This window comes from Kogia breviceps, chromosome 14 (genome assembly GCF_026419965.1).
Source record: "Kogia breviceps isolate mKogBre1 chromosome 14, mKogBre1 haplotype 1, whole genome shotgun sequence".
NCBI lineage: Eukaryota > Metazoa > Chordata > Mammalia > Artiodactyla > Physeteridae > Kogia > Kogia breviceps.
Window position 1 is genome coordinate 61,759,774 of NC_081323.1, and position 27,028 is coordinate 61,786,801.

A 27,028-nucleotide genomic window follows, 5' to 3' on the forward strand; every position below is an offset into this window, starting at 1 on the left:
CTATCTAAGTTCTCAGTCACCACAAGGCAAGTGTGTGTATGTGAATGTGTTGGAGGAGGGGGTGCCCAAGGGCGATGCTCATGTAAAAATACAGATTTCTGGACCCCACCCCAGACTTACAGTCAGAACCTCAGGGGGTGAGGTCCGGCTACCATGTGTTTAGCACCCACTTCAGGCCATTTTGATTCACAGCCAAGCTTGCTAACTGTCATCAGATGCTGGCAGGCAGGGCTGGCACGTGATTTACTTACCTGGGAGTCTCCAGCACAGAGCGAAGGGCCTGCCGCAGGCTTAGGCGCCGTGTTAGGCCAAGCTGGGGGTTAGGTCTGGAGGTATAGGAGCCTGGCTTGGCTAACTGCAGCCACAAGCCCCTCATTCCCCACTCCAGCAACCAGCTCAGGTTTTCTTCCAGGAAAAGCTTGTTGGACTCCTTTTCGGCTCACCGACTGCAGCTGGGAAGGTTGGGGCTTGCGGAGGGAAGGCCACGCGGAGGTGGGGGAGGCTTGCGTTCTGGTCAAGCACCGGGGCCCCCCTCCTCCGCGGGCTGCAGCTCTTCCAGCTGTCTCCGCCCTCCTCCCCTCCCCCTCCCCCCAGGACCGTCAGGCTCCTCAGCCCCAGTAACTGTGCCATTTACAGGCACTACACGCAGCAGCCGAGCTTGTCTTGTTTGAGTTCCAAGATTTTCCAAGTTGTGATGAGGTGGATGTCCTCCAGGGAGTCCAGAGAAGATAGGTGGCTTGCCCAAGGGCTCAGAAGGTCTCTGTGGGGTCTTTTGTGGGTTTCTGTATGATTTCCAGGCCCTACCTGAGGAAAAACAGAACCAAGTTGTCTCAGGTGGGGTTCCCCGGGAAGCAGACTCAGAGATGGAGATTTGCACACGGGACGTTTATTGGGGAGAGGTCTCCAGGTTGGGGAGAGGGCCCTTGGGGGCAAGGGAAGAAGCACCATTGGACAGAGTGAGGAGTTGGGCTGCAATATGGTCACAACAGAGGTCTCAGCCGATCCCATGGGGAGGGCTGAAGCTGGGTCAGCCAAGGTTATCCCAGATTGAGACTCCCAGACCAGACCTTTGCATGCCTGCAGGCAGCAATCGCTGCATGTGGATACAGTGATTGGAAAAGGGTGTGACTTTGGGCTATTCCCAGAGGGGTTGAGTTGTTTTTGTTTGTTTGTTTGTTTGTTTTTTCGGCCACACAGCGCAAGGCATGCAGAATCTTAGTGAACCCACCAGGGATCGAACCCACGCCCCCTGAAGTGCACGCGCGGAGTCTTAACCACTGGACCACCAGGGAAGTCCCCCCAGAGAGGTTGAGCTGTGACCTGTGAGCCAGTTGCCCTCTAGCAGTTGGTCCTTAAGGGACTGTAGCACACCACAGAATCTACTACATTTTTTGAAATTGTAAAATCAGAGAGCATCTGGTGGCCAAGGCCTAAACTGTCATCTGGAGTTGTCTTTTTTAGTGTCTTCTGTGCAGCCCCTTTGGGGGAGGGGTGGGTTCTGCCTCCCCCCCTGCCCACCTCACCCCCATCCCCTTTAATTGAATAGCTCCATTATCACCTGTTCTGGGATTTGGACTCCTTGTACAATTTCATTTGAAAGCCGCTGTTGTAGCATGACATTCTTATTTAACACATGATACCACTGGGGACCAGAGAGGGAAAGGGGCTTGCCCAGGATCACATAGCCTGTCAGGTGCAGAGCAGGGTGCAGATCTCAGGTCTCATGACTCCCTGTGTGGATCCTGTTTCACCAGTCTGTTGTGAACTCAGCGGTCCCTAGCTGCATCAGTCCACTTCCTCTGCCCTCACTCCAACTGCTGAGAAGCTCTGCGGCCAGGAGTGGAGCCAATCTTGCTTCCATTGCCAGCTTTCCTGCTCTGAGACCCCTTTATCCCGGCACAGGCTAGTCTCAGCCCAGAGAGGGTGGGGAGCTATGATGGAAATGCCAAGATCCTTGAGGGGGCTGGAACTGAGGAGGGCGAGGTGAAGCAGCAGTCTAGGTCCAATGGGGAATAACTCTTTGTGCCCTGTGGTTCCCAGACAGCTTATTTCCTAATCCCTTTTCAGTCTGAGCTGGTGCCAGAGCTGGGGAAACACACCTAGCACCCCAGATACCACAATTCCCATGCTTCCTGCTCCTTCCTTGGTGGAACTGGCCGGTTTGGGCACTCAGGGCCAGTCCCCTCCAAGCCTTTCTGTTGGAAGACACCCTCATGTGCTTCCCAATGCCGCCATGGGCAGGACAGAATTCAGTCCTGCCTTTCCCTGCCCCAATCACCCATCCATCCCAAGCCATCATCTTTCCAGCAGATCAGAGACAGACGTGACCTTAGAAGGCCTGCAGGCCAACGGTTGCAAACCCAAATGCCTAAGGGGCCGTAACTGTGCCCAATGGGACCCAGCAGAATGCAATAAGTAGTGGGGTCTTTGGCAACAATTAGTTGTATGTTCTATATGGAGACGTCGCGATGGTAATTAAGACACACGTATACACACACAAATTGTCTTGGGAAACAAAACACCTAGGCCTATAGGCCTGAGTCACCCTTCATTTTGAATCCGTACTCCAAGCCAAGCCCCCTTTGGTGCAGAGGAGGAGCCTGCGGTCAGAGTCAGGCACCAAAGCCACCCAATTACAATAGTTCAAGACCTCTCCTTGTCGGGTCTGCTGGCTCCTATTACATTGGAAGATGTAATAGGAGACACACACACACACACACACACACACACACACACACACACACACACACACACACACACACACACACACACACACACACGCGCGCGCCTTCCAATCTCCCTGCCTGGAGGAGAAGTGACTAGAACCTCCAGCCCCATTGCCCCTCAGCATTGCCAAATACCTTAGTTTCCACTCTGTCTCTTGTGACCTCCACAAACCACTCCAGGAAGTGAAAGTCTTGAGTGAGACCAGCAGTTTCCAGAAGTCCTCTCTCTCTAATTTTCCTGGGTTGCCCATACTGGACCAGCAAAGGGGGCCGGAGTGCTAGGGCTTCCTCCTCTACAGATGGTACCCACCTTTCCCTGTTCATCTCCAAGTCCTTCACGTTCTCATCTCCTCCCCCAGGACTGGGGGCTCCTGGGCCCATCCCTGGACAGCCTACAGGGTGACAAGAGTGCTGTTTTCTTCCTTTTTGAGCATCTACAGGTGTCAGGCCTTTTTTGGTGAGCCACAGAACCACAGAAGCCCCATGAGGCTTCCATCATTTTTGGTTTTGTTTTGTTTCTTTTGAACTTCAGGAGCCTTTCAATCTTCAGTTAACTTCATATCTCAATTCGCAGTACACTATGATGTTTGGTCCACATGAGGCATCTCTCTTAATTAATTTCCCTTTCCCCCATTCTCTTTCCTGTTTCTGGGCACCCATTCGAATGCACTCAGGGTGTATCCTTTTGTTCGCATGTGTTCTTCTTAAATACGTGTTGCTTTTTTTTATCAGAGCTCATTCTGCTTCTTACTTTATCACTCTGTACTATGTTATTTTTTTTTAAGATTTTTTTTTGATGTGGCATTTTTAACACCTTTATTGAATTGGTTACAGTATTGCTTCTGTTTTATGTTTTGGTTTTTTGGCCACAAGGCATGTGGGATCCCAGCTCACCAACCAGGGATTGTATCCACACCCCCTGTACCGGAAGGCAGAGTCCTAACACTGGACTCTGCCAGAGAAGTCCCTGTACTATGTTATTAAGATCCGCCTCCATGTTCATTTGGTCTGTTGCTTCTAATGATTGCATCATCCTCTACAGATTGCAGCAGCTGCTTCGTACTGTCCTTCCCCTAGCAATAGACACCCAGGTGGCCTCCAAATCCTGGTCACCACAAATAGCACAGCACTGAGCAACTTCAGGTAGGTGTCCTTGTGGAGCTGTGGGAACATTTCTTTGGTATGTATATACCCAAGAATTGAATCACTGGGCTGTAGGATCTCTGCATCATCAGGTATTCTAAGTGGTGCCAGGTTTTTCTGCAGGTGGCCACAAACATCCACTCCCACCAACCCCTGGGCGTTGCCCAGCTTTCTAATTTTTGCCAGTTGTACGGTGGCAAGTGACACCTTGCTGCCTTCGTTTTGGAACTTACATCTTAGGAGCACTTCTTGGATATGTCACTTTAGGCAAGTCATAGCAACCTACTGAGATCGACACTATGCCACCTAAAGGCAATAGATTACACAACTCAGAGAGGCTGAATAACTTATCTGAGGTCTAACAGTTAGTGTGGAACTGTAATTTGAACTGTAATTTGAACCCAGAGCTCACACTCTTAACCACTGTGCCATTATCATCACATCCTGTCTCTTTTCTAAAATATCATCCGGGCCTACACTGCAAGCTTCTTGTCAGGGGCTAACCTCTCTAGGGCCCCCAGAGAACTGAGCCCAGTGACTTTCTTACAGAGGATGCTCAGTAAATCATTGTTTTACAGGTTTGGAGAGAAAAAAGTGCAAGGTGTCTTGTTGAGTTTATCTGGAGGGCTACAGGGTGCAAGAAGCAAAGAGGAACTTGTTTGATCCACAGAGATGCTGACCGGGGGCTGGTTGTGGTAGATAAGTAACCCCGGGCTCCTGGTTTCTGGCCAGCATGTGGCCTGCGGAAGCAGCTTGTCATGAAGTTGGGGAGTGGAGTGGTGTTAGGGGGTCTTGGGGGAAAGGAAGGGGGGAAAGCCGATAGGCAATGAGGAAGCTAGACTCCCCAAATGCCTCATCTGAGTGGGCTCCCACACCCAGTTGGTGAAACTTAGGCTCGGAAGGGTAGAGAATGGTATTCAAGATCAAAGGCAGAGCTGGAACTCAAACCCATGTCTCTAGACACATGGTTCAGAGATTTTCCATTCCTTCCTCAGGAGAAGATCACAGTCAACAAGTAGGGAAGTATTTCTTCTCATGACTTTTCATCACAGTGCATAGCAGTGCTGAAGGCTTTGGGGTAGCAAAGGAGTCCCCTCCTCCCTCTCAATGCCTCCTCAGACCTTCAAGGATATACCCCCCTCTCTGGGAAGAAAGCAGCTGATAACTGAGCCATCATCACTGTCATCATCTGTACAATGTGTACAATAATACCAATCTCCCAGAACTGTTGTGACAGTTGAAACAAGATAATAAATAGAGAGCATCCAGCACAACCCCAGACACAAAAGGCTCTCCCCAGCAGAGATGGAGCACAGAAAGGCTGCAGAAACTGAATATCAAGGTCTGAGCTAGATAGAACATTCTGGTAATACTTGATTTCCCTCAAGGGAGAGAGGAATGAACCTTTATTTCAAAAACGATTTTGGTGTGTATGTGCTTTCAAAACCTGCGGTGTAGTGTGAAATAGGGATGGAAACAAACCCCAGAAGGGACTTTGGGTGGCCAAAGGATTAGGAACTTTTTCTCAAGTTGGATGTGGAAGGTGGTGGCCCAGGGGGAAGGGCGGGTCCAAAGAGAACCTTCTAAAAATACTGCCCACTTACCAGAAAGGCACTCCTCTGCTGCACCCCAGACAGCTCCTCAAAAGGAGAACTCGTCTTGCCACCCATGCCTCCTGGCTCCGGGAGAAGGCACCTCCCCAGGGTGGCCAGGGGGCCAGAGCCTGGAAGAAGCTGAGCCTTGGTACCAGGCAGCTGCTTCAGATCCCAGCTAGCTCATCACTCTTCTCTTTGAGCCTGTTTCTTCATCTGAGAAATGGAAATACAAATAGCTAATGTGTGAGTTCAGCTAAACGAGATAATGTCTATAAATCATGTCGTTTGGTGCCTGGCACTCAGAGGGCACCTCTGAATTCTAGCTAGGCACCATCAGTCCTACTGATGGAGAGAGACTGCCACATGCTGGAGCCCGGGGGTAGGTGAGCTAGAGGGAGGGTTCTTGCACTCAAGGGCTCCTCGGCTGTAGGATCTGTCCTGTGCTAGGGCAGCTGACAGGGACTCACTCCTCTGCAGTGAGGCGATCAGGGCTCTCTGCCTCCAGCCTGCTCTGGAATTGTAGGAGGAGGAAAGAGTCCAGTTAGGAGGCTTTAAAGCACTTCCTAAGCATCTGGAGACACAGGAAACATGGTTGTGGGAACCCCGGGTGGTCCCAGGCCAAGTTGGTTTTGGCATGAATGGGAAGCACTATGGCAATTTGGGGAGCTCTAAACTGCAAGCCTAGAGTCTCAGGCTCCCAATATAATGGACTTCCTTTGACCGTGGGCCTCCTGTGTGCCTGGCACACCACGCAGAGCCCTTCTTGGCCTTTTGATGGTCCCACAAGGTAAGTATCATTATCCCAATCTAGTGGAGGGAAAGCTGATCCTCAGAGAGGTTAATTAAGTCACTTGCCTAAGGTCTCCCAGCCAGGATTCAAACTCAAGTTGTCCAACCAGGTGACCTTGGACAGGCCATTTCAGCGAGGTGTCTGAGTATCCTCCTTGATCAGATAGGCATAATACTCCACATGCCTTCTCCCTAGGGCTCTTTGTGAGCTCAAATTGGGGGCTGGAGGCAGAAGTCTGTTGTGAGCTGCAAATCTTTGTCTATTCACGAGGAAGTGTGTAAGATGCAGGCTTTGTCTTGGAGATGCAGGAAGGTGCTGAGGTATATGTTGGGGGTGTCTGAGAGCAGACTTTCCAAGTTGCACTGCTGGCTCTGGGGCTTGCTTGTTCCTATGGAGGTTGTGGGGTCTCCTTATGCAAAAGAACAGAAAGCTTGGCTTCACAATGTGGTAATGCAGGAATGGAAGAGAAAGGATCCCTTTATCAATCTCACAGAGGTAGGAGGTGAATTAATAATAATAATAATAATAATAATGACCATCACCCACATTGTGCTCAAGTGTGTGTTGGATGCTGTTCTATGCTTCCATTCATTAAGCACTTACTAAGTGACGGTCACTTTCCTAAGGGCTCTACATGAATTAACTCACCTAATCCTTATGAGCTACCAAGTATTATTATTCCCATTTTACAGATGAGGAAACTGAGGGAATTCCCTGGTGGTCCAGTGGTTAAGACTCTGCACTTCTACTGCAGGGGGCCTGGGTTCAATCCCTGGTCAGGGAACTAAGATCCTGCAAGCCGTGCACGTGGCCAAAAAATAAAAATAAAAATAAAGATGAGGAAACTGAGGCTTCCAGAGATTTTAAAAATGAAATTCCAGGGCTTCCCTGGTGGCGCAGTGGTTGAGAGTCCGCCTGCCGATGCAGGGGACACGGGATTGTGCCCTGGTCTGGGAAGATCCCAAGTGCCGCAGAGCGGCTGGGCCCGTGAGCCATGGCCGCTGAGCCTGCGCGTCCGGAGCCTGTGCTCCACAACAGGAGAGCCCACAGCAGTGAGAGGCCCGTGTACCGCAAAAAATAAATAAATTAATTAATTTAATTAAAATTTTTAAAAATTAAAAATGAAATTCCCAGGTTGTGGTGAGTTGGTAGATAGGAGTGGTTTCAGAGTCAGGAAATTTGACTCCAAAAGCTCAAAAGAGTTGCCTTCTTTCTCTACTATCAGTGTATTTCCCTGGTATTTGATCACATTTGGTGATGCTGTCCAATGTTTGAAGCTGAGTTTGTCAATAAGCTAGACTTCTTCAGGCTCTTCCCCACTATACCTCCCTCCATCGCCCATCTATGATGGGACCCGGTCTCTATTCCTGAGCCTAGATAAACAGGGGTGCTTATTTGACTGGATATATTCTGATTGGCAGGAAAGAGTGTGGACTGGGAGTCTTGTGCTAGGGGATCAGGTTCAGGCTCCACCACCGGCAGACTCTTGGGCCTCGTGCAAGGTACATCCCCTCTCAGGGTCTCATCTTCTTCTCTGTAGGATGAAGGAGATTGAGTTTGAAGGTCCCTGGCTGACCTTGTGGGAAAACTGAGAATTAGAGTGACTTGACTAAAGTCACACATTTCGTTCATGGAGTTGCTGGGGTTAGTCCCGAGCTGTTGTCCCCAGATGCCACAGGCTGGAGAAAGAGGCAGATGGCTACAACGTAGGCTCTCAATAAAGACCATAGACTGAAAAATGGGAGGCAGGCAGCAGGCAAGATTTGGGGTAGGGAGGTCTTCTGTCACCACCCTGGACAGAACAGTAGATTGCTTCGTTGGCTCCCAGGGCAACTTGTTGGGAGAAGTGGAACCTTCCCCCCACCTCTCAGCCTTGGCCCCTCTCCAAGAAACGGGAGGTGGTGGCCCCATCTTTCAGTTCTGCTTCCTCCACTCATGGTTGGCTGGGCCTTTAACGCAAGCCTGCTATGTCTGTGTTCCTGTAGCCCCCACCCAACTCATTATAAACAGTCCACCCCAGCCAGGGCCTCTCATTGGACTGGAAAGTTCATTCTCCGTGATATGTGGGTCTGTGTTGAGACCCTCCAGAGCTAGTGAGAGTTGTTGATGAGTGAAAGGAGATGAAGCACACCTAGGAGGTGGTGGTAAGTTGTGCGTGTGTGTTTTCTCACGACCTTTCCCTGCTTCAGTTTCATTTTATTCTGGCCCAGGCTGGGCACTCAGAAGGCTGTCTTGGATCCTCTGGCCTGCTCTCTTCTCACCTTCTCCAAGAAGCTTCTTTTGATTCTTTCCAGCATGTATCTGCATCCCAAGTATAGCGGGTTGAATAGTGATCCCCCGCCAAAGATATGTCCACATCAAATCCCTGGAACCTTGAATGCTACCTTTTTTGGGGGGAAAAAAAGGTCTTTGCAGATGTAATTAAGTTAAGGATCTTGAACTAATATCCTGGATTATCTGGATGGGCCCTAAATCAATGTCCATTTAAGAGAAAGGCAGAAGATTAGGAGGTGATGTAAGGCAGAGAATGGAGTGATGTGGCCACAAGGTCACAAGTCAAGGAATGCCATCAATTCCCAAAGATGGAAGAGGCAAGGAAGGATTCTCCCCAAGAGGCTCCAGAGGGGCCATGGCCCTGCCTGCACCTTGATTTTAGACTTCTGGCCTCCAGAACTGTGAGGGAATAAGACTCAGTTGCTTCAAGCTACTAGGCTTGTGGTACTTTGTTGCAGTAGCAATAGGAAATGAACAGACCATGGAATCATAGACTCCCTGCACTAGAGAGCAGGGCAGGGTCATTGGAGCCACGCAGATGAAGCTTCACACTGGCTCTAGCCAGCAAGAGCTGCACATCAGGGGGCTGCTTAGCCTCTCTGAGCCTCACGCTGCTCATCTGCAAAAGGGAGAACATAATGCCTACCTCCCAGCGCTAGCGTTTTGTTTTGTTTAAACAGCTTTATTGGGATAGAATTTAAAGGTCAGACAATTCACCCGTTTAAAGTGTACAGTTCAATGGCCTTTTTAGTATATTCGCACAGTTGTGCAACCAACCCTCAGCCAACTTTAGAACACTTCACCATTTCTCCAGAAGAAACCTCACACCCGCTAGCAATTGTTCCCCATTTCCCTCCACAATTCTCCTCCACTGTAGCCAACTACGAATTTACTTTCTATCTCCAAAGATTTGTCTGTTCTGTATATTTCATATAAATGGAATTATACAAAATGTGCCTTTGTGTCTGGCTTCATTCACTTTATCAGGATGTCTTCAAATTTCATCCACGTTGAAGCATGTATCAGTACTTTCTTCCTTTTTATGTCTGAGTACTATTCCACTGTATGGATATACCACATTTTGTTTATCCATTTATCCATTGATGGCCATTTGAATTGTTTCCATTTTTTGGCTATTATGAAGTATGTTTTTATACACATTTGTATACAAGTTTTTAATGTGGACACAGCCAGGGTTGTTTTGAAGATTAAATGAAGTAGAACCTAAGGTATCTGATATGTCCTCCAACAATTAATAATGAAAGATATTAGACGAAATATGCCCCAACTCTTTCAATTTACAGATTAGGAAACTGAAGCATGGAGAGGAGCACAGACTTGCTTGAGGTCATCCAAGGCAGGAGAGCATAATACTTAAATGCAGGTCCATGAATCAGACTGCCCAGAACTAAATCTTGGTTGGACTTGGGTTACCTTATGTAGGTCACTTCACCTCCAAGAGCCTCAGTTTACTTATATGTAAAATGAGGTTAGTAATAGTACCTACCTCATATAGTTGTTGATGTGAGGATTAAATGTGCTAGACCATGTGTCTGGCACATAGTACGTGCTAGCTGTTATCATTCATGGTAGTGCCAGCAGCAGAACTTAGGTCTCCTGGCTCCCAGGTATGAGAGGTCTTGAATCTACACTTCTTCAGTTCCCTTTTCTGTATCATGGGCATCTTCCCAGTGTGACTGTAGGTTCTGTGGAGGAAGGACATAGGGCTTCTTCTCCCCACTGCCCTGAGCACATAAGAGGTGCAGAATGAGAACCTTTGCTCACTTTCTTTGGCTCCTGCCAACCCTGGCCTTCACCAAGTGACCCAGCTGGAGACTGTGGTAGGTGTTAATTCCCTGCATCTGTCCAACACCCCATGAGCTAACTGAGTGCGTCTCCCTTCCAGGCAGTGGACAGCACACAACCATGGAGTTGGGGCCTCTAGAGGGCGGGTACCTGGATCTTCTCAACAGCAATGCTGACCCTTTGCAGCTCTACCACCTCTATGACCGGATGGACCTGGCTGGAGAAGAAGAGATAGAGCTCTGCTCAGGTGGGCTCTCCTCCCTCTGGCCCCTTCCAAGTCCCTCCCCACCCCTCTGCCTGCAGTAGAGATGGCAACGAGGGGAAGTCCTGGCTGTGGAATTCCAGTCAGCACCACGGACAGTTCCAACTCCCTGCCACGTGGGTTCCTAATGGGAACATCTCCCAGCCCGCCCTGCCTCTCCCTCCTTCCCCACCAGCCCTCTTCCCAGATCTTTCCTGCTTCATCCAAGTGGCTTTTCCTCCCAGAACCGGATACGGACACCATCAACTGCGAACAGTTCAGCAGGCTGTTGTGTGATATGGAAGGTGATGAAGAGACCAGGGAGGCTTATGCCAATATCGGTGAGGAAGCATTATGAACCCAGAAAAAGGAAAATCTGTTTTTTTAATCTCACCCATTCACCAGGAGCCTCCAGGCCCTCCCTCAGAAATCAGGGCAAGGGGGTTGGGGAGCGAGGGCTAAAAGGACAGAGAATCCGGGAAAGAAGGGAGATGGAGAAAGGTAGGAAAATAGACCCCTTCACTAATGAACACCAGGCAAACAGATCTCACTTTTCCATCTTCTGCCTTCATTTCTATACTTTTTTCTATTTGTTGCTCTTCTTTCCTTCCCACAAAGCCCATATCATACGCCCCTCCCTCCCTTTCTCCTCAGCCCCTAAGCTAAACTACTCTAGTATTTGTAATAACCACCTTTGAGGGGCACTTGTAGCCTGCAAATCACTGTGCATGTGTTATCACATTGAATCCTTACAAAAACAAAGGAAGTAGATACTATTAATATCCTCATTTTACAGATGAGGAAATTGAGGTTTAGAGAGATAAAGAATCTACCCAAAAGCTGCATTAGAGATAGTAATGGGCAGGTTTGAAATTCAAAGTTCTTATTTTTCACTGCAAGAAAGAAAGTATCTAGGGTGGGGAGGTTTGGTAAGGCTGAAGCTGAGAGGCTGTTTTTCGGCTTTAAAAAGACCTACAGTTGTCAGACAACGGCAGAACTCTTTGGGACTCTCTGGGGAGAGGTGTTTCTGTTGTTTTTTATGGGGGTTGAAGGATCCCTCCTTACCAGGTTCACCACTGTCTCATACAGAGGCTTTGTTGAATTAGAAAAAGATGCCCCTTCTTCTACAGGATGCAGCCCCCATTAAGACGTAACAGCTTGACTATCAAAGTGCAGGCTGGATTCCTGCCCCTATTTGCCCTTTTGGCTGGGCACCCTGTACAGTGAACAACCTGCACAGATGTTCTTAGTGCCCCTTTTCCTGGCATCCCAAGAATCACATCACTTAGGAGGTCTGTCATGAACATGGCTAGACTTTCCCCAACACATAGTTAGTTAATCCAGCATCATACAAGGGCAGAAAATGGAGAGGAGTGGTAACTGTATGTGTCTCAAAGATTACAGAACTGAGAACCTGCCTGCTTCCTTTCCTTCCTGGGAATTTACTTGGGAGAAGCAGAAATGTTTAGGGCTGAGAGTATTCACATTTCCTCACCACTGGAGGCAGTAATGAATGAGTTGGGCTTTTCCCCAAATCACTTAGGATTTGGGGGCATTTTCCCCTTAGGGGCAGCTACACAGGAAGTGAGAGCAAGTGGAGGAGGCAGCTTTACCCAAGTCTGTTCCTAAAGTCTCTGGTCCTGGGCATGCAGTCTTCTGAGGCACCCCGAAGTATTACATTGGCTTCCATTCCCATAAAATGGGAATAATAATCACACCTGCCTCATGGGATCACTGTGAGGATTGAATAAGTTTCTGTGCATAAAGTGTTTAGAGCAGGAATTTGCAAAGAGTAAGCATTCAGTAAGTGTTAGGTACCACCCCACCACTACCATCAACACCATCGTCATTATATTTATCATCATCATCATCATTATCTCCATTTATGCCCTCACTCCATTCCTCACTCAGAAGCCTTTTATGGCTCCCCATGGCCTATGACATCCAGTCCTAACTTTCCCCAACATGAAACTTTTAATGAAGACACCTATTTCTAAGAGTTTCCCAAACACCTCTCCTCACTCTGTCCCCACTACCCAGAAAGCCCTACCCTTTTCAGCTCTCGGACTCTACCACCCCCCCATCTTTCAAGGTCTGGCTTCAGGACCCCTTCCTCTGGGAAGCCCTCCCTGATTGCCCCATCCCACTATACACTCTCTCCTCTTGCCATGATAACTGTCTTCCCGTTGGCTCCAAGCCATGTTCCACTTTGTATAATTAACCACCATTGACTGTCTACTCTATACTGGCTACTGTGTTGATTGCTTTAAATGCAGAGCCTCTAACCCTCACCATCCATCCCTGGGTCGTAGGTGTTATTTATTCTCATTACACAGATGAGGAAATGGGGGCCCAGAGAGGTTAAGTAACTGACCCAAGATTGTACAGCTAGTAGGGCAATTGGGGAGTAGAACTGGAATTTAAACTCAAACCCAAGACAACTCTACTACGCTGTGTTGCACTACTTTATAGCGATAGATAAATTTGTATGCATACGTATCATCCCTTCAATTAGATTAAGAGCCCATGAAGTTTCAGTGTTCCTTCATTAATTTGATCATTCATTCAGCAAACATTTATTGAGCCTCAGTGTGTGCTCGGCCTGGAGGGTCTCGGTTCCCCGATGCCCAGCCCAAGGCCGGGCATACGATAAGCATTCGGTGAGAACTAGTTGATTGATTGCACTTTTTCTTGTCTGGGCAGCGGAACTGGACCAGTATGTCTTCCAGGACTCCCAGCTGGAGGGCCTGAGCAAAGACATTTTCAGTAAGTTGGGGGGGTCTTGGCTCAGCCTGCATTTCCTTCCTTGTTCCTTGGAGAGTGCTGTAATACCCAACGTCCACCCTTTGATGGATGGTCAGATCATCCCCAACATAGGGAGAATGGGAGCTCACCTTGGACGTCCACTGACTGTGTGTTGGTGTCTTTGGTTCTTCCCCGAAGTCGAGCACATAGGACTGGAAGAAATGATCAGCGAGAGTGTGGAAGTGCTGGAGGAAGCAGAACAGAAAAGTCAGAAAAGACGTGAGTCAGCCCGTCCCTGATCCAGCCTAGGCTTTCTTGACTCCCGGCCATGCCTTGGCTCTAAAACCTGTTATGGCTCCCAGTTGCTTCCCTCATTAAGTTCTGTCTGCTCTGCCAGGCTTGGGTGTCCCACCTACCTCTTCCCTCACCACTGCTCCCTGGTGACCCAGGGAGGAAGCAGACGGCCCAGGATCAAATGGCCCCTCTCCTGATGGGTCTCTACCTCTGGCTGTTTTTTTTCAGTACGCGGGCCCCTCACTGCTGTGGCCTCTCCCTTTGCGGAGCACAGGCTCTGGATGCGCAGGCTCAGCGGCCATGGCTCACGGGCCCAGCCGCTCCGCGGCATGTGGGATCTTCCCAGACCGGGGCACGAACCCGTGTCCCCTGCATCGGCAGGCATACTCTCAACCACTGCGCCACCAGGGAAGCCCCTCTCTGGCTGTTTTGATCGCCATTTCCAAAAGGACCTCTGGACTCTGGCTTCTCTTTCATCTTTAGCTGTCACCCCTGTATTTAAGGGAGGTTTCTTCAAGCACAGTTTTTTCCCAGCAAGATCTGGGTTTGAATCCTGGATCTGCTGTTTATAGTCTATATGAACTTGGGCAAGTACCTGCATGTCTCTGAGCCTCCTGGTCAGTCTCCCTGCCTCCTTAATCTGTCCTTACCTGGCAGCCAATGTGGACTTCTAAATGCAAATCAGATCATTTTGCTGCCCTGCTAACCCTCTGATGGCTACAAAATACATACCACGAGGGCTGTTTGAACTGGCCCTTCCCACCTCTCCTAACTCACTATGAGCCACCGTGCTCCAGCCATACTGGCTTCTTTCCATTCCTGCAACCCATGTATCCTTTTCAGCTTCAGGGCCTTTGCACTTGCTGTTCTCTCTATCTGGAATGTCCTCCCCCTTCCCATGGTGGGCTTGGGAATCTGTTAGGTCTTGGCCAGCATGTCACCTCCTCCTGAAGGCTTTCCTAGACCAACCTTTTCCATATAAATTACCTCACTTATTTTCACCTTGTTTGTGTCTCTCCTTCACTGTAGCACTTGTCACAATTTGGACTTATTTTATTTATTGCCTTTTGCTTAGTTCCCCCACTGTGAGGACAGGGACCTTGTCTTTCTTATTATTACATCCTCAGCACCTGGCACATGGCTGGCATGCAGGGGCACCTCAATAAATATCCACTGTATGAAAATTCCCATAAAATGGGCCTAACAGTTCATCAAAAGCTTACTATGTGCCAGACCATGTGTAAGCCCTGTACCTAGTTATTTAATTTGAACAGGTAAACAGGTGCATGGCATAAAAATTCAAAATGTAGGGCTTCCCTGGTGGCGCAGTGGTTGAGAGTCCGCCTGCCGATGCAGGGGACACGGGTTCGTGCCCCGGTCTGGGAAGATCCCACGTGCCGCGGAGCGGCTGGGCCCGTGAGCCATGGCTGCTGAGCCTGTGCGTCCGGAGCCTGTGCTCCGCAACGGGAGAGGCCACAACAGTGAGAGGCCCGCGTACCGCAAAAAAAAAAAAAAAAAAAAAAAAAAATTCAAAATGTATAAAAAATATTCACTGAAAAAAAATCTCCCTCCCATCCTTTCCCCCCAGTCCCTCATTTTCTCTCCCTGAAGACAACCTATGTTGCCAGTACCCTTTTGGTCTTGTTAGGAATATTCTATTCGTCTAAAAGCCAGCTCTTAAAAAAAAAATGGTTTTTTTTCACACAAATGACCACATTTTACCTACACTCTTTCTTCATTTAACATGTCTGGGAGGTTATTTTCTTAGCACTAATGGAAAACACATGGTCCTGCCTCCAGAAATTTCCCTTTCTTTCTATTTTCTTCCTTCCTTCCTTTCTTCCTTTCTTTCTTTCTTCCTTTCTCTTCCTCTCTCTCTTTTATTCCTCATCCTCCTTTCCTTCCTCCCTCCTTCCCTTCCTTCTTTCTTTCTTTTTGTTTCATAAACATTTTCCCTAATATTTTATTATGAAAAATTTCAACATATAGCAAAGATGAAAAGTTGTACTACAAACAACCATATACCTATCACTTACATTCTACCATCAGTGTTTGGCTATAGTGGTCTTAACACATCTCTAGCCATCCCTCTATTCATCTACCCATCCAACCATTTGATTTTGGGAACATTTCAAGGTAAATTGCAGACACCAGTACTGCCCCATATGTCCTTCAGCATCCTTGTTATTTTTAGGGCTGTGCAGTATTTCACATAATCAACCATAATTTGGTTCATCAGCCTCTTGCTAAGGGACACATAGGGGTTTTCTTAATGTGTTACGTGCTTGATACTCACTCGACTGATTTCCAGTGCATTCCTGCGAAGTGGGAATCACTGCCCCCATTTCACAGATGAGAGATCAAAGGCTCAGAGAGGCTGTGCTGCAGAGACACACAGCTAGGAAGGGACCAAAAGCAGGGTTTTTTAAATGTTTAGTATTATTTTTTTAAACTCAAACTCATCTTGTGTCCCCTCTGTGGCTCTGCCTCTCCCAGTGCCTCACTGTCCTGGGTGCTTCAAGGTGGGGTTTGGGCTCAAGCAAATGAGTGGGGGCAGAAATTGTCGGGGGCTGGGGAGGGAAAGGGACCCCCAAGGCCACTTCCCAGCCACTTAAGGCAATGCTATAGGGCCTGCTGGGGTCCACAAGCCCCTCCTGGCTTGGAATACCCCTTCCCTGGGGCTGATGACCATAGTGTTCTCTCTGCAGCCTTCCCAGAGGAGCTGCCTGTGGATCTGAAGCACAGGAAGCTAGGTGAGCAGAGCGGGTGGGTACTGGGAGGTTGATGGGCAGGAAAGCCAGAGCCTCCTCAGGCCCGCATGTAAACTGGCATTTGAAAGCCGGGGCTCAGAGAGGTGAAGCCACTTGTCTGAGATCACACAGCAAGTGAGAGGTGGAGTTGAGATTCAAACCAAGATCATGATTCCATAGCCCGTGCTCTGAAGTTCAGGGACTGCTGGGAGATTCAGCTCCTCCTGCAAAGCCTTTCCCCTAACACCTCCCTCCTCTTAACTCTGAGTCAGAGCTGAGGCCCCACCCTACCACCACCACCTAGTTCCACTGCCCCTCCAGGCCACATGTCTCCTTTCAGAGTGTAGAGTCACCTCGGATCAGCTGGTTACCCAGCGCCCTCCCGCCCTCCGTAGAGCCCCCATGCCTCAGTGAGCCTCTTGCCCCATACTCATCATTCCCTCACCAGATGTTCCTCCCTTCCCTTCCTCTCCGCTCCCCTTGTTATTGAAACGGTTGGGCAACCAGCCTCTCTGCGGGGAACAGACCGAGGAATGAAAGTCTCAGAGTCTGATGGAGGAAACCTGGTCCCTGCCCTCAGAAAGTTCTACTCTGATGGAGAAGACAGGGACCCTGCCCACGAAGACCCCAGGATGATGGAGAAATAGTCTCTGTCTTCAGGGATCTCCCAGTCTGATGGGGGAGGCAAATCTTCACCCTCCTAGGGCTCCCAATTAAATGGAGGAGATAAACTCCTGCCCCAGTCTAATGGGCAGTGCTTGGGGCCTCTTAGGGGGCCGGGGGCTCCGTGACTGGCTGTAGAAGCTGGTAGGGGCCTGGGCTAACAGCCTATTCATAGGTCGATCCCACCCCTAGCTCTCCATGGCAGGAAGCTCCCAGGGCCCAGTCACAAAGAGGAGGCTGGGGGTAGAGGGCTGCCTGTCACAGAGCAGTTGCTGATAAAACCAGCTTCACCCAGGGTGGAGATGAGGACAGGAGTTTCCTTCCAGTGCCAGCAGAGATCTGCTCCTAGAGCACTCCCTACCCTGGGAAGGCCCCTGCAGGCACCCACCCAGATCTCACCCAGCCTCTAACCTTGGCCCTTCCTCACAGCTGAGCCCCTAGCCATGCCCGTGGTGACTGGTGCTTTCCTGGTGGGGCTAGTGAGCGACTCTTCAGCTCAGCCCTGCCCGTCACCACCTGCTCTGTTCAACAAGGAGCCAGCATCCAGCCAGGCCTGGCTGAAGGACACTGGTATGTTAGGGGGCTTGGAGAGGGTGGGCTTCCCCACTACCCGGAGGCAGGAGCCACCAGGGATGGGAATTCCTCCCCCTACTAGTGTCCCCCACTTCTGTCCCAGCCAACGCCATCCTCAGTGTCTCCATCAACCCAGTCTGTGCCAGAAAACATGCCCCGGAAGGAAACACATTCCTAGAAGACACAGCAGGGAATCCCCGCCAATTAGGGAATTTACCTACCAGCCCTATGCTTTCATCAGCTGGGAACTGAGTACCCTCTCTGTGCCAGCAACACCACCACAGGCAAGCAGACAGGGCTGCGGCTCTCTGGAAGACCGGAGCCCTTTAGAAGGGAGTCAGCTTTTAATCAGCCAGGTGGTTTATGACCACCTAGAGGGGTGGGATAGGGAGGGAGATGCAAGAGGGAAGAGATATGGGAACATATGTATATGTATAACTGATTCACTTTGTTGTAAAGCAGAAACTAACACACCACGGTAAAGCAATTATACCCCAATAAAGATGTTAAAAAAAAAAAAGATGTTAATGGAGAATCCCACCTCACCGCCTTTGTCTCTTGCAGTGCCCCCTTCCAGTTCCTTGTTGAGCTGCCTGACTCTCCCTGCTGGACCCATCCAGATCATCCCCACTCTCTCCACTCTGCCCCAGGGGCTCTGGCAAATCTCAGGGGCTGGGACAGGGGTCTCCAGTATACTCATCTACCAAGGTGAGTATGCGAGGCCAGCCTCCCCACCCACTCTGCCTGGGACCTGACTACTCCCTGATCCCATCCCCCCTCCACCCCACCCCTGCCCCAGATATTTGGCAGTTTTAGCCTAGCACCTTCTCATGATCCTCCTTCCCCAGAAGGCCCATCTCTGTCCCCATTTCCCAAAAATCAAAGCGGAGGAGCAGAGCTCCCCAACGTGGTCTGGGTGAGTAACACACCAAGTGGCTAAGTGGCATTTTTGGGGTCACTTCCCCCGAGTAAGCCTTAGTTTCTCCTTTTTCTTCAAAAAAAAATTAAATTTATTATATTTTAAAATCACAGCATCGGGACTTTCCTGGCAGTCCAGTTGTTAAGACTTTGCCTTCCCGTGCAGGGGGTATGGGTTCGATCCCTGGTCGCAGAGCTAATATCCCACATGCCTCATGGCCAAAAGACCAAAACATAAAAACAGAAGCAATATTGTAACAAATTCAATAAAGAATTTAAAAATGGTCCACATCAAAAAAAATCTAAAAAAATAAGCACAACATCAATGCATGCTCATTAACTAGACAAGCAATAAGAGATACTTACAAGAGTTACTGAGTCTCTCCCTCACTCTTTTAGTATACTGTTGTGAACAGTTTGGTATGCATCCTTGCACAGCTTTCTCTGAATTGCCTTGTTTCCAGGTCAGTAAAATGGTCCCTGCTGACCTGCCACATTGAAAGGTTGTGAATTGTCCAAGGGAAGGCATGTTGGGCTCTCAGGGATGGGAGAGAGAATGAGGCTAAGGGGATACTTCCACTCAATTCAAGAGCATCCTTTGAAGGTTGCATGCCAGTTTTTGTATAATGCATTGGTGCCCCAGGAGCAAGAGAGTATTCTGGGCATCCAGGAATATGAGAACTGACCACACAGTGGGAAAAGTGCCGTAGTAGCACTTGCCCTAAGCTCCCTATGAGCTGATTGTGTCCATTTCACAGATGGGAAAACCAAGGCTCTAGGAGCCTAGTTGTAACTCCAGAGCTCTTTCCTCAACTTCGGCCTGAAATGTCTTCCTCTGGAAGTTCCTCTCGCCTTTCTCCAGACTCCCAGCCCTACAGCCTGATTTGAGAAGGGGGTGACCCAAGTGGGCTCCTTGTTGTTTCTATACTCCTTTCCCTCCCCAAGTAGGTGAGATGCCCCAGGTCAGCCAAACACCCGCCTCCAGCAGCACAGCTGTCCACAGCCTCCCGAAGTCCCCAGACCGGCCTGGCTCCACCAGCCCCTTTGCCCCATCAGCAGCTGACCTCCCCAGCATGCCTGAACCAGCCCTGACCTCCCGTGCAAACCTAACAGGTAAGAATCAGCAGGGCCTGTGAGAGTTACTGGAAGCAGAATTGAGGCCCTGGGGGAAGGGATTGCCTCAGGCAATGAGGTCCACGAACAGAGCTGCCTGCAGACAAGGGCAAGTTGTGTTTGTGTCAAACAGGGCGGGGAGGGTCTCCAGGGAGCAGGGATACATGGGAGGGTTGGTGAGGGGAACAATTGGAGAATCCATGCCAAACCTAAACAGGGCCAGCTGCCTTCACCATCTTGTTACATGGCAGGAAAACAGGCTCAATGCAGCCAGATCTTCTGAATTGTCAGCAGAATCTGGAGATCTTGATTTTCACATAGATATTGTGTTTTTTAAAACACTGGTGAAAATTTTAAAAGTACAGCTGGCCAAAAAAAGACATCTTTGAGCAGGATACAGCCTCGGGTCACCACCCGGTAACCTCCATCTTGCAGAGACTCAGCCTACGTCAGCTCTGACCTTGCGATACTCAGAGGACTGATGCCCCAGAGGGAGGGAGGTGCATGGGGCGCCCCTCATCCTAACTCTGACACTGGCTTCTTCCTCTCCAGAGGATGAGATGTCCCCCACCCAATGCCCAGCAGCTCACGAGGCCTCCAGCAAGCTTCCCAAGTGGCCTGGTAAGTGGTGGCAAGGTCCCTCTGCCTGGGTGCTGGAGGCTTCCTGTCACTCATTCGCCCAACACTTATTCAATCCCTCACTTGTTGGCTCATTCATTCATTCATTCATTCACGTGCTCATTTGATCCCGCCGTCTCAGCATTCATTCTGCTAGTTATACCTACACTTAGAGCAACATTTACTGAGGACCTGCCCCTCGTAAGCCCATGCTAGGTGTTGACGTATTGTTTGTGAGGCTGAGAGAATGAAACAGGGAAGGGTGGGTGATTGAGAGAATGGATGAAGACAGGAGTGGATGACGGGTGTGGGAGAGATGGAAGGTGGGAATGAAAGGGCAGCTGAGAGAACGGCCAGACGACTGAGTCTGGCTCTGTTCCAGGTACACTTCCAGGCACATGAGATGTAGTCAATCATTAAAGCTGTAATCAGGGACTTCCCTGGTGGTCCGATGGTTAAGACTGCGCTTCCATTGCAGGTGGCGCGGGTTTAATCGCTGGTCAGGGAACTAAGATCCCGCATGCCTCCCGGTGCGGCCAAAACAAACAAACAAACAAAATCATAAACAACCCCAGTATGATCCCCGTTTTACAGATGAGGAACCTGAGGCCTAGTGGGGTATATCACATGCTCAAGATAACAGTAATAAGTGGTGGAGCTGGAACTTGAACCAGAAACCTGGATTCCACTCTCTTAACTCTTACCACCACCAATCCCCCCATGACCTCCCTGTGGTGAGTGAACAAAAGAAGGTTAGTGAGTAAATGAAAGAGTGGACAGATAATCAAATGAGAAGATGAGTGGATGAACGGGTGTAGGAATGAATGAATGAGTGTCTGGGTAATTGAGGGAGGCAGCTAATCAAGAAGGCAGTCGGGGAAGACTTTGACGAATGGATGAACAAGCTAGTGATGGTGGCTGGGCTGGCCACTCTGCTGCCCTCACAGTGGCCAGTCCTGCCTCTAGCATCCTCCTCTCCCCCACCCCACACCCTTTGAACTGTGCAGAGAGTGTGGAACAATTCTACTGCTCACTACGGAACAAGTACCAGGCTAAGCCCGCAGGACCGGAAGGCATCCTGGTGGAGGTGGACCTGGTGAGGGTAAGGCTGGAGAGGAGCAGCGGCAAAAGCCAGGACAGAGAGCTGATCACCCTGGACTGGGCAGAGCAGCAGCCGGCCCGAGGAAGTCTGGGCGAGGTGCTGCTGGCGTCTAGCAACCACCGGCAGCCATGTGAGACGCAGGTGATCGCCATACTGGGCAAAGCAGGACAGGGGAAGAGTCACTGGGTCCAGGCCATGAGCTGGGCCTGGGCCTGCGGCCAGCTGCCACAGTACGACTTTATCTTCTGCATCCCCTGCCACTGTGTGGACCGTCCGGGGGACACCTACCGCCTGCAGGATCTGCTCTTCTCCCTGGGTTCACAGCCACTGTCAGTGGACGACGAGGTCTTCAGTTACATCTTGAGGAGGCCCGACCGCATTCTGCTCATCCTGGATGCCTTCGAGGAGCTTGAAGCCCAAGACGGCTTCCTGCACAGCGCGGGCGGACCCACGTCAGCAAAAGCCTGCTCCGTCCGGAGGCTGCTGGCGGGCCTCTTCCAGCGCAAGCTGCTGCGCGGCTGCACCCTGCTGCTTACAGCCCGGCCCCGGGGCCGCCTAGCCCAGAGCCTGAGCAAGGCCGACGCTCTGTTCGAAGTGGCCGGCTTCTCCGCCCAGCAGGCCGAGACCTATGTGATGCGCTACTTTGAGTGTTCGGGGGCCACCGAGCACCAAAAGAGAGCCCTGGCGCTCCTCCAGTCCCAGCCATTTCTCCTGAGTCACAGCCATAGCCCCACTGTGTGCCGGGCCGTGTGTCAGCTCTCCGAGGCCCTCCTGGAGCTAGGTGATGAGGCCCAGCTGCCTTCCACGCTCACGGGCCTCTATGTTGGCTTACTAGGCCCAGGAGCCCGTGATAGCCCCCCAGGGGCCCTGGTGGGACTGGCCAGGCTGGCCTGGGAGCTGGGCCGCAGTCACCAGAGCAGCCTGCGGCAGGGCCAGTTCCCATCGGCCGAGGTGAGGGCCTGGGCTGTGGCCCAAGGTTTGGTGCAGCCCACCCCAGGGGCCCCGGAGACCGAGCTGACCTTCTCCAGCTTCCTCCTGCAATGCTTCCTGGGGGCCGTGTGGCTGGCTCTGAGCAGCGAAATCAAGGACAAGGAGCTGCCGCAGTATTTGGCATTGACCCCGAGGAAGAAGAGGCCCTATGACAACTGGCTGGAGGGCGTGCCGCGCTTTCTGGTCGGGCTGGTCTTCCAACCTCGTGCCCGCTGCCTGGGAGCCCTGGCAGGGCTGGCGGCCTCCACCTCAGCAGACAGGAAGCAGAAGGTGCTCACCAGGTACCTGAAGCGGCTGCAGCCTGGGATGCTGAAGGCGGGGCGGCTGCTGGAGCTGCTGCACTGCGCCCACGAGGCGCTGGATGCTGGGCTTTGGCAGCATGTGCTGCAGGGGCTCCCGGCCCACCTCTCATTCCTGGGCACCCGGCTCACACCCCCCGACACCCACGTGCTGGGCAGCGCCTTGGAGGCAACGGGCCGAGACTTCTCCCTGGACCTCCGCAGCACTGGTGTTGACCCCTCTGGACTGGGGAGCCTCGTGGGACTCAGCTGTGTCACCCATTTCAGGTGGGGGCCGGGGGCAGGAGAGTGGGCTTCTTTGCCTTGGGCACCTACAGCGGTCTTGGTGCTGTGCCCAGTGCTGACTCTGTGGGGTCTCATTTAGTATGAATGGCAGCCAGATGGGGGCAGAAGTGATTCTATCCTTTTTTAAGATGAGGAAGCCAAGGCTCAGAGGGGTACAGTAGCTTGCCCAAGGTCACTCAGCCAGCATCATTCTTTCAACCAGTATTTGAAGGCTGGCCTTATGCCAGGCACTGGGCCACATCTAGAATCTAAGACTGACCTGGGTTTGAATTCGTTTTCTTTTCTTCATCCCCTGATCAAGCCACTGTTTTGTCATGGTTAGATTAAAGCCATAGCCTCCCCTGACCTCCCTGCCTCCATTCTCCTCTTCCACTCCACTTTATATTCAACCATCAGCGCACATCTCCCTAGAAACTGCATCTGATCATATTCCATCCTTCCTTACAATCTTTCCGAGGCACCCCACCTCCCTCAGGATGAAGTCAAAGTTCCTTAATTTAAATTAAGGAATCTAAATCCTTCAGTGATCTGTTTGATCATTTAAGCCTAATTTCCAGAGAATCTCTGCCACCTTCCCCCTAAGCATACTTTACCCAAGCTGTAAGGTCTACACCATTGTAGTGGTTCAACTGAGAATTTAGCACTGAGCTTCCTGGTAGCCAAAGCAAAAAGGGAAATAAAACCACTGGGAGAGTTGAGAAAAAGGAGGAATTGATAAGGGCTTGAGTGGTCATGGAAGACTTTCTAGAGGAAGTAGGGGTTAAGTTGAGGAAGGAAAGTATCTGAATAGGTAGGAGGTCCCTTCATGGAGCCACTACCCCCCCACACCCCCCTCATTATGGTCTAGCCCAGTCACCATGACTGGGTCTGAGGCCCTTCCTCCACAGGGCTGCCTTGAGTGACACAGTGGAGCTGTGGGAGTCCCTGCAGCAGCATGGCGAGGCCAAGCTACTCCGAGCAGTGAAGGAGAAGTTCACCATTGAGCCTTTCAAGGCTGAATCCATGAAGGATGTGGAAGACCTGGGCAACCTCGTGCAGATCCAGAGGTGAGAGGGAAAGCGCATGGGAGTTGGTCCAGACCATGCAGGACCTAATATTAAGTTTGCTATTAGCACTTCTTCCTCTTTTGGGGGGAACTCCCCTGCTCCCTGCCAGCCAATGACCATCCAAAATCTCTCACTGCAGTCACCACCCAGGCAGAGCCCCCAAGATTTATCACTCTGTCCACTTCAAAACTTGCCGTCATGTGCCCAATTCTTTCTCAGCTAAAGCCAAGGAGATATTCTCTCCTGCTAAGAGTTCATAAGCTGCCTTCTGCATCTAGTAACACAAATGACACCTATGGCCACCTTTCAAGGCAGCCAGGACCAGTATCATTCCCATTTTCTAGATGGCAGAAGTCTAAGGTTCAGAGGGCAGAGGAAACGTGACCACAGAGCAATTGTCTTTCCCTCATTCCTTCATCATACATTGTTTGAGCACCTATTATGCGCTGTCTGGGATGGGTGTGGGTAATGCCTCCTCTGAGGCTCTTTTCCGTGAAACACACAGTAATGCCTTAATAATTCCTGTCCTGAGGTTTTTCTTTTTAACAAGAGGACAACAGTAGCCCAAGGAAGGCAGTCCTTCTGGGGAATTTTGGGCACTGGGGCAGGCATCCCCCCCTAGGAGGGGGCTCCATGAGAGGGGAGGAGCCAGTTCTTCCCTAACATTGCCCGTTCTCTCCAGGACAAGAAGTTCCTCTGAAGGCACGCCTGGGGAACTCCCTGCCGTCCAAGACTTAAGGAAGCTGGAGTTTGCGTAAGCAAAGGGGTAAATTGTCTCGGGTCCCCACGAGGTTCCTCCTCTGGCATTAGCTGGGCTTGTGCCACCAGAATGGAGATGGGTCCTCAGAATCATTCTTACCCTCTCGCCCCACCACTCTGGAAATCAGCTTCCAGCAGCTGGGGCATGGCCGGTCTGGGCTAGTCCTGGAGGTTCTCAGGGGTGAAGCTAACTTGCCCATTTGCTGGTGAACATACTCATTCGCATCCACTCATTCAACAGACCTACTCATATGACCGAGGCCACTGTCCTCAATGAGCTTGCCATCCAGTGTAAATAGACAATTACCACCTGCTGTAATGAGTGGCCAGAAACTCAAGGGCTGTGAGGTCAAGGTGACTTCCTGGAGGAGGAGACTGAAGCATTGAAGCTTGACAAAGAAATAGGAATGAACCATGCGGGGTGGAGATATTATCTCCCCATTGTACAGAAACACACACTGAGGCCTTGAGATTGTAAATTGTTTGTCCAAAGTCACAAATGTCAGGTCAGCCTGGCTGTTGTTGCTCCAATAAACGAAAAAGTTAAATTCATGGTAGGTCCTTGTTAGGGATCTAAAATCATCCAACGATTAAGAAGGAATTATTAAACAACTACAGTGTACTCAGTGCCGTAATCTTGTTAATTTCAAGAGCGACTCTGGGAGATAGTCATTATCTTCCCCATTTTACAGATGAGGAAACTGAGGCCTAGTGAGGTTAAGTAACTTGTCCAAGGTCCCCAGCTGGTCACCCACAAGCTGTCTGCTCTTCCTGATCACAGCTCCCCCCTTGCCCCAGAAAAAGCCAAGCGTTTCTTCTTTTGAACAGAGACAAGAGGCCAAATTTTTGCAGAGGTGAAAAATATTGCTGAAAAGAGGAACTGTATGAAAACAATCACCAAGGGCCCCTTCTGGCTTTGAATTATTTTTAGCTTAAAAAGCCCCTAGTTCAAGATCGGAACTGTGCTCTGGGGAACAGCAGCCGTGGGGTAGAACAGCCCAGAACCCGGAGAGTAGCCACCTGCAGGCCAGAAGCCCTGAGAAAGTTCTGAGGAAAGAAGGAAGGAAGGAAAGGACTATTTTGGACGTGAGACTGGCAGCCACCATGCCGGGCACCCTGTAGATCTCATGCGCATGTAGATTAGGCCCCTCAGCCGCTCAGAACCCTGCAGGGGCTCTGCTGGTGGATGATTCTCCCCTGATTCAGCCCCCATTTACCTCTTCGCCCTCGCCTCCTGCACTTTTTCCAGCCACGTGGGTCCTCTTAACGGTTTTCAACCTCACTAGGCATGGTCCAACCCCTGGGCCTTTGCACTGGCTGTGCCTTCCACCCAGGACACTCTTTCCCAGGTATCAGCATGGCCCACGCCCTCACTTTCCTCTAGTTTTCAGTGAGAGAGGCCTTTTCTGACTCCTGTATTTAAAAGTACAGTTCTGCCCCACTCACACTATGCTTTTCTCTGTACCAATTATCTCCCACACCAGACAGTTTACCGATTTCTTTGATTATCTGTCTTGTCCCCTGGAATGTCAGCTCCACGAGGGCAATGATTTTTGTCTGTTTTGTTCATGGCTGTCTGCGTGACAGGCTTGATGGGCCTGGCACACAGTAGGCAAGCAATCAATATTTGATAAATGAATTCCTTAATCTTTCCAAAAACCTCCTAAGATTGGGGCTAAATTTGAGAAGATTGAGACTCAGAGGTTAAGGGATTTGCCCAAAAAGCCCCACAGAAGCTAAGTGGTAGAGCCCAGATTCAAATCAGATTACGGATTCCCATCTTGTGACCTTTCATTGAGGCTAGTAGTTCCCAGACTTTGGGGTTTCAAAGACTGAGAATATTACAGAGTGAATTTCAGTGACTATGTGCAGTTACCATCTTTTAATTTGTATCAAGTATGTTCATTCAAACAAGTGAAATAACTGCTGCTGACACCATAATTTTATTAAAAATGAATATTTTAATGTCAAAAAAGTTCAAAGGATATAATTTCAGAATAAAAGACTGTTCTTTACACTAAGTACACTTAACCATATTTTAAAAACAGGGACTTCTGTGGCGGTCCAGTGGTTAAGACTCCGCACTTCCAAGGCAGGGGCAGTGGGTTCGATCCCTGGTCGGGGAACTAAGATCTCACATGCTGCGTGCCATGGCCAAAAATTTAAAAAAAAAAAAAAAGACAAAGAAAAGAAAAACAAAATAGGCCTCTGTTGTCTTTATTTTTCTCATTCTCTCGAAATCTGGTCTAAATGTCCATCCAGACTGTGTGACCTTGTATGAGTTAGTTAACCTCTCTG

At 50.1% G+C, this 27,028-nt stretch overlaps 1 protein-coding gene and 1 non-coding gene across 22 annotated transcripts in view; both read left to right on the plus strand.

The window, feature by feature from the left end:
- The window catches only part of CIITA (class II major histocompatibility complex transactivator), a 49,019-nt gene that overhangs the window by 14,431 nt on the left and 7,560 nt on the right, over positions 1–27,028 (plus strand). For 10 of the 21 annotated variants that reach the window (XR_010836667.1, XM_067014169.1, XM_067014170.1 and 7 more), the window contains exons 2-13: positions 10,435–10,581; positions 10,821–10,916; positions 13,279–13,341; positions 13,519–13,599; positions 16,323–16,367; positions 17,457–17,597; positions 18,165–18,308; positions 19,464–19,631; positions 20,184–20,252; positions 21,257–22,907; positions 23,813–23,971; positions 24,654–24,725. Coding sequence is in view for 20 of the 21 variants with exons in the window: in XM_067014169.1 (XP_066870270.1) it covers positions 10,435–10,581; positions 10,821–10,916; positions 13,279–13,341; positions 13,519–13,599; positions 16,323–16,367; positions 17,457–17,597; positions 18,165–18,308; positions 19,464–19,631; positions 20,184–20,252; positions 21,257–22,907; positions 23,813–23,971; positions 24,654–24,725 (2,836 nt within the window). In the remaining variant the exon portion in view is untranslated. Of the gene's footprint in view, positions 1–3,792; positions 3,870–10,434; positions 10,582–10,820; positions 10,917–13,278; positions 13,342–13,518; positions 13,600–16,322; positions 16,368–17,456; positions 17,598–18,164; positions 18,309–19,463; positions 19,632–20,183; positions 20,253–21,256; positions 22,908–23,812; positions 23,972–24,653; positions 24,726–27,028 lie in introns of those variants that run through there. The other 11 variants (XM_067014164.1, XM_067014171.1, XM_067014163.1 and 8 more) reach the window with 6 other exon arrangements.
- On the plus strand, positions 6,966–7,038 carry TRNAR-UCU (transfer RNA arginine (anticodon UCU)). Its single transcript has one exon. It is a non-coding gene; the product is annotated as a tRNA-Arg (tRNA).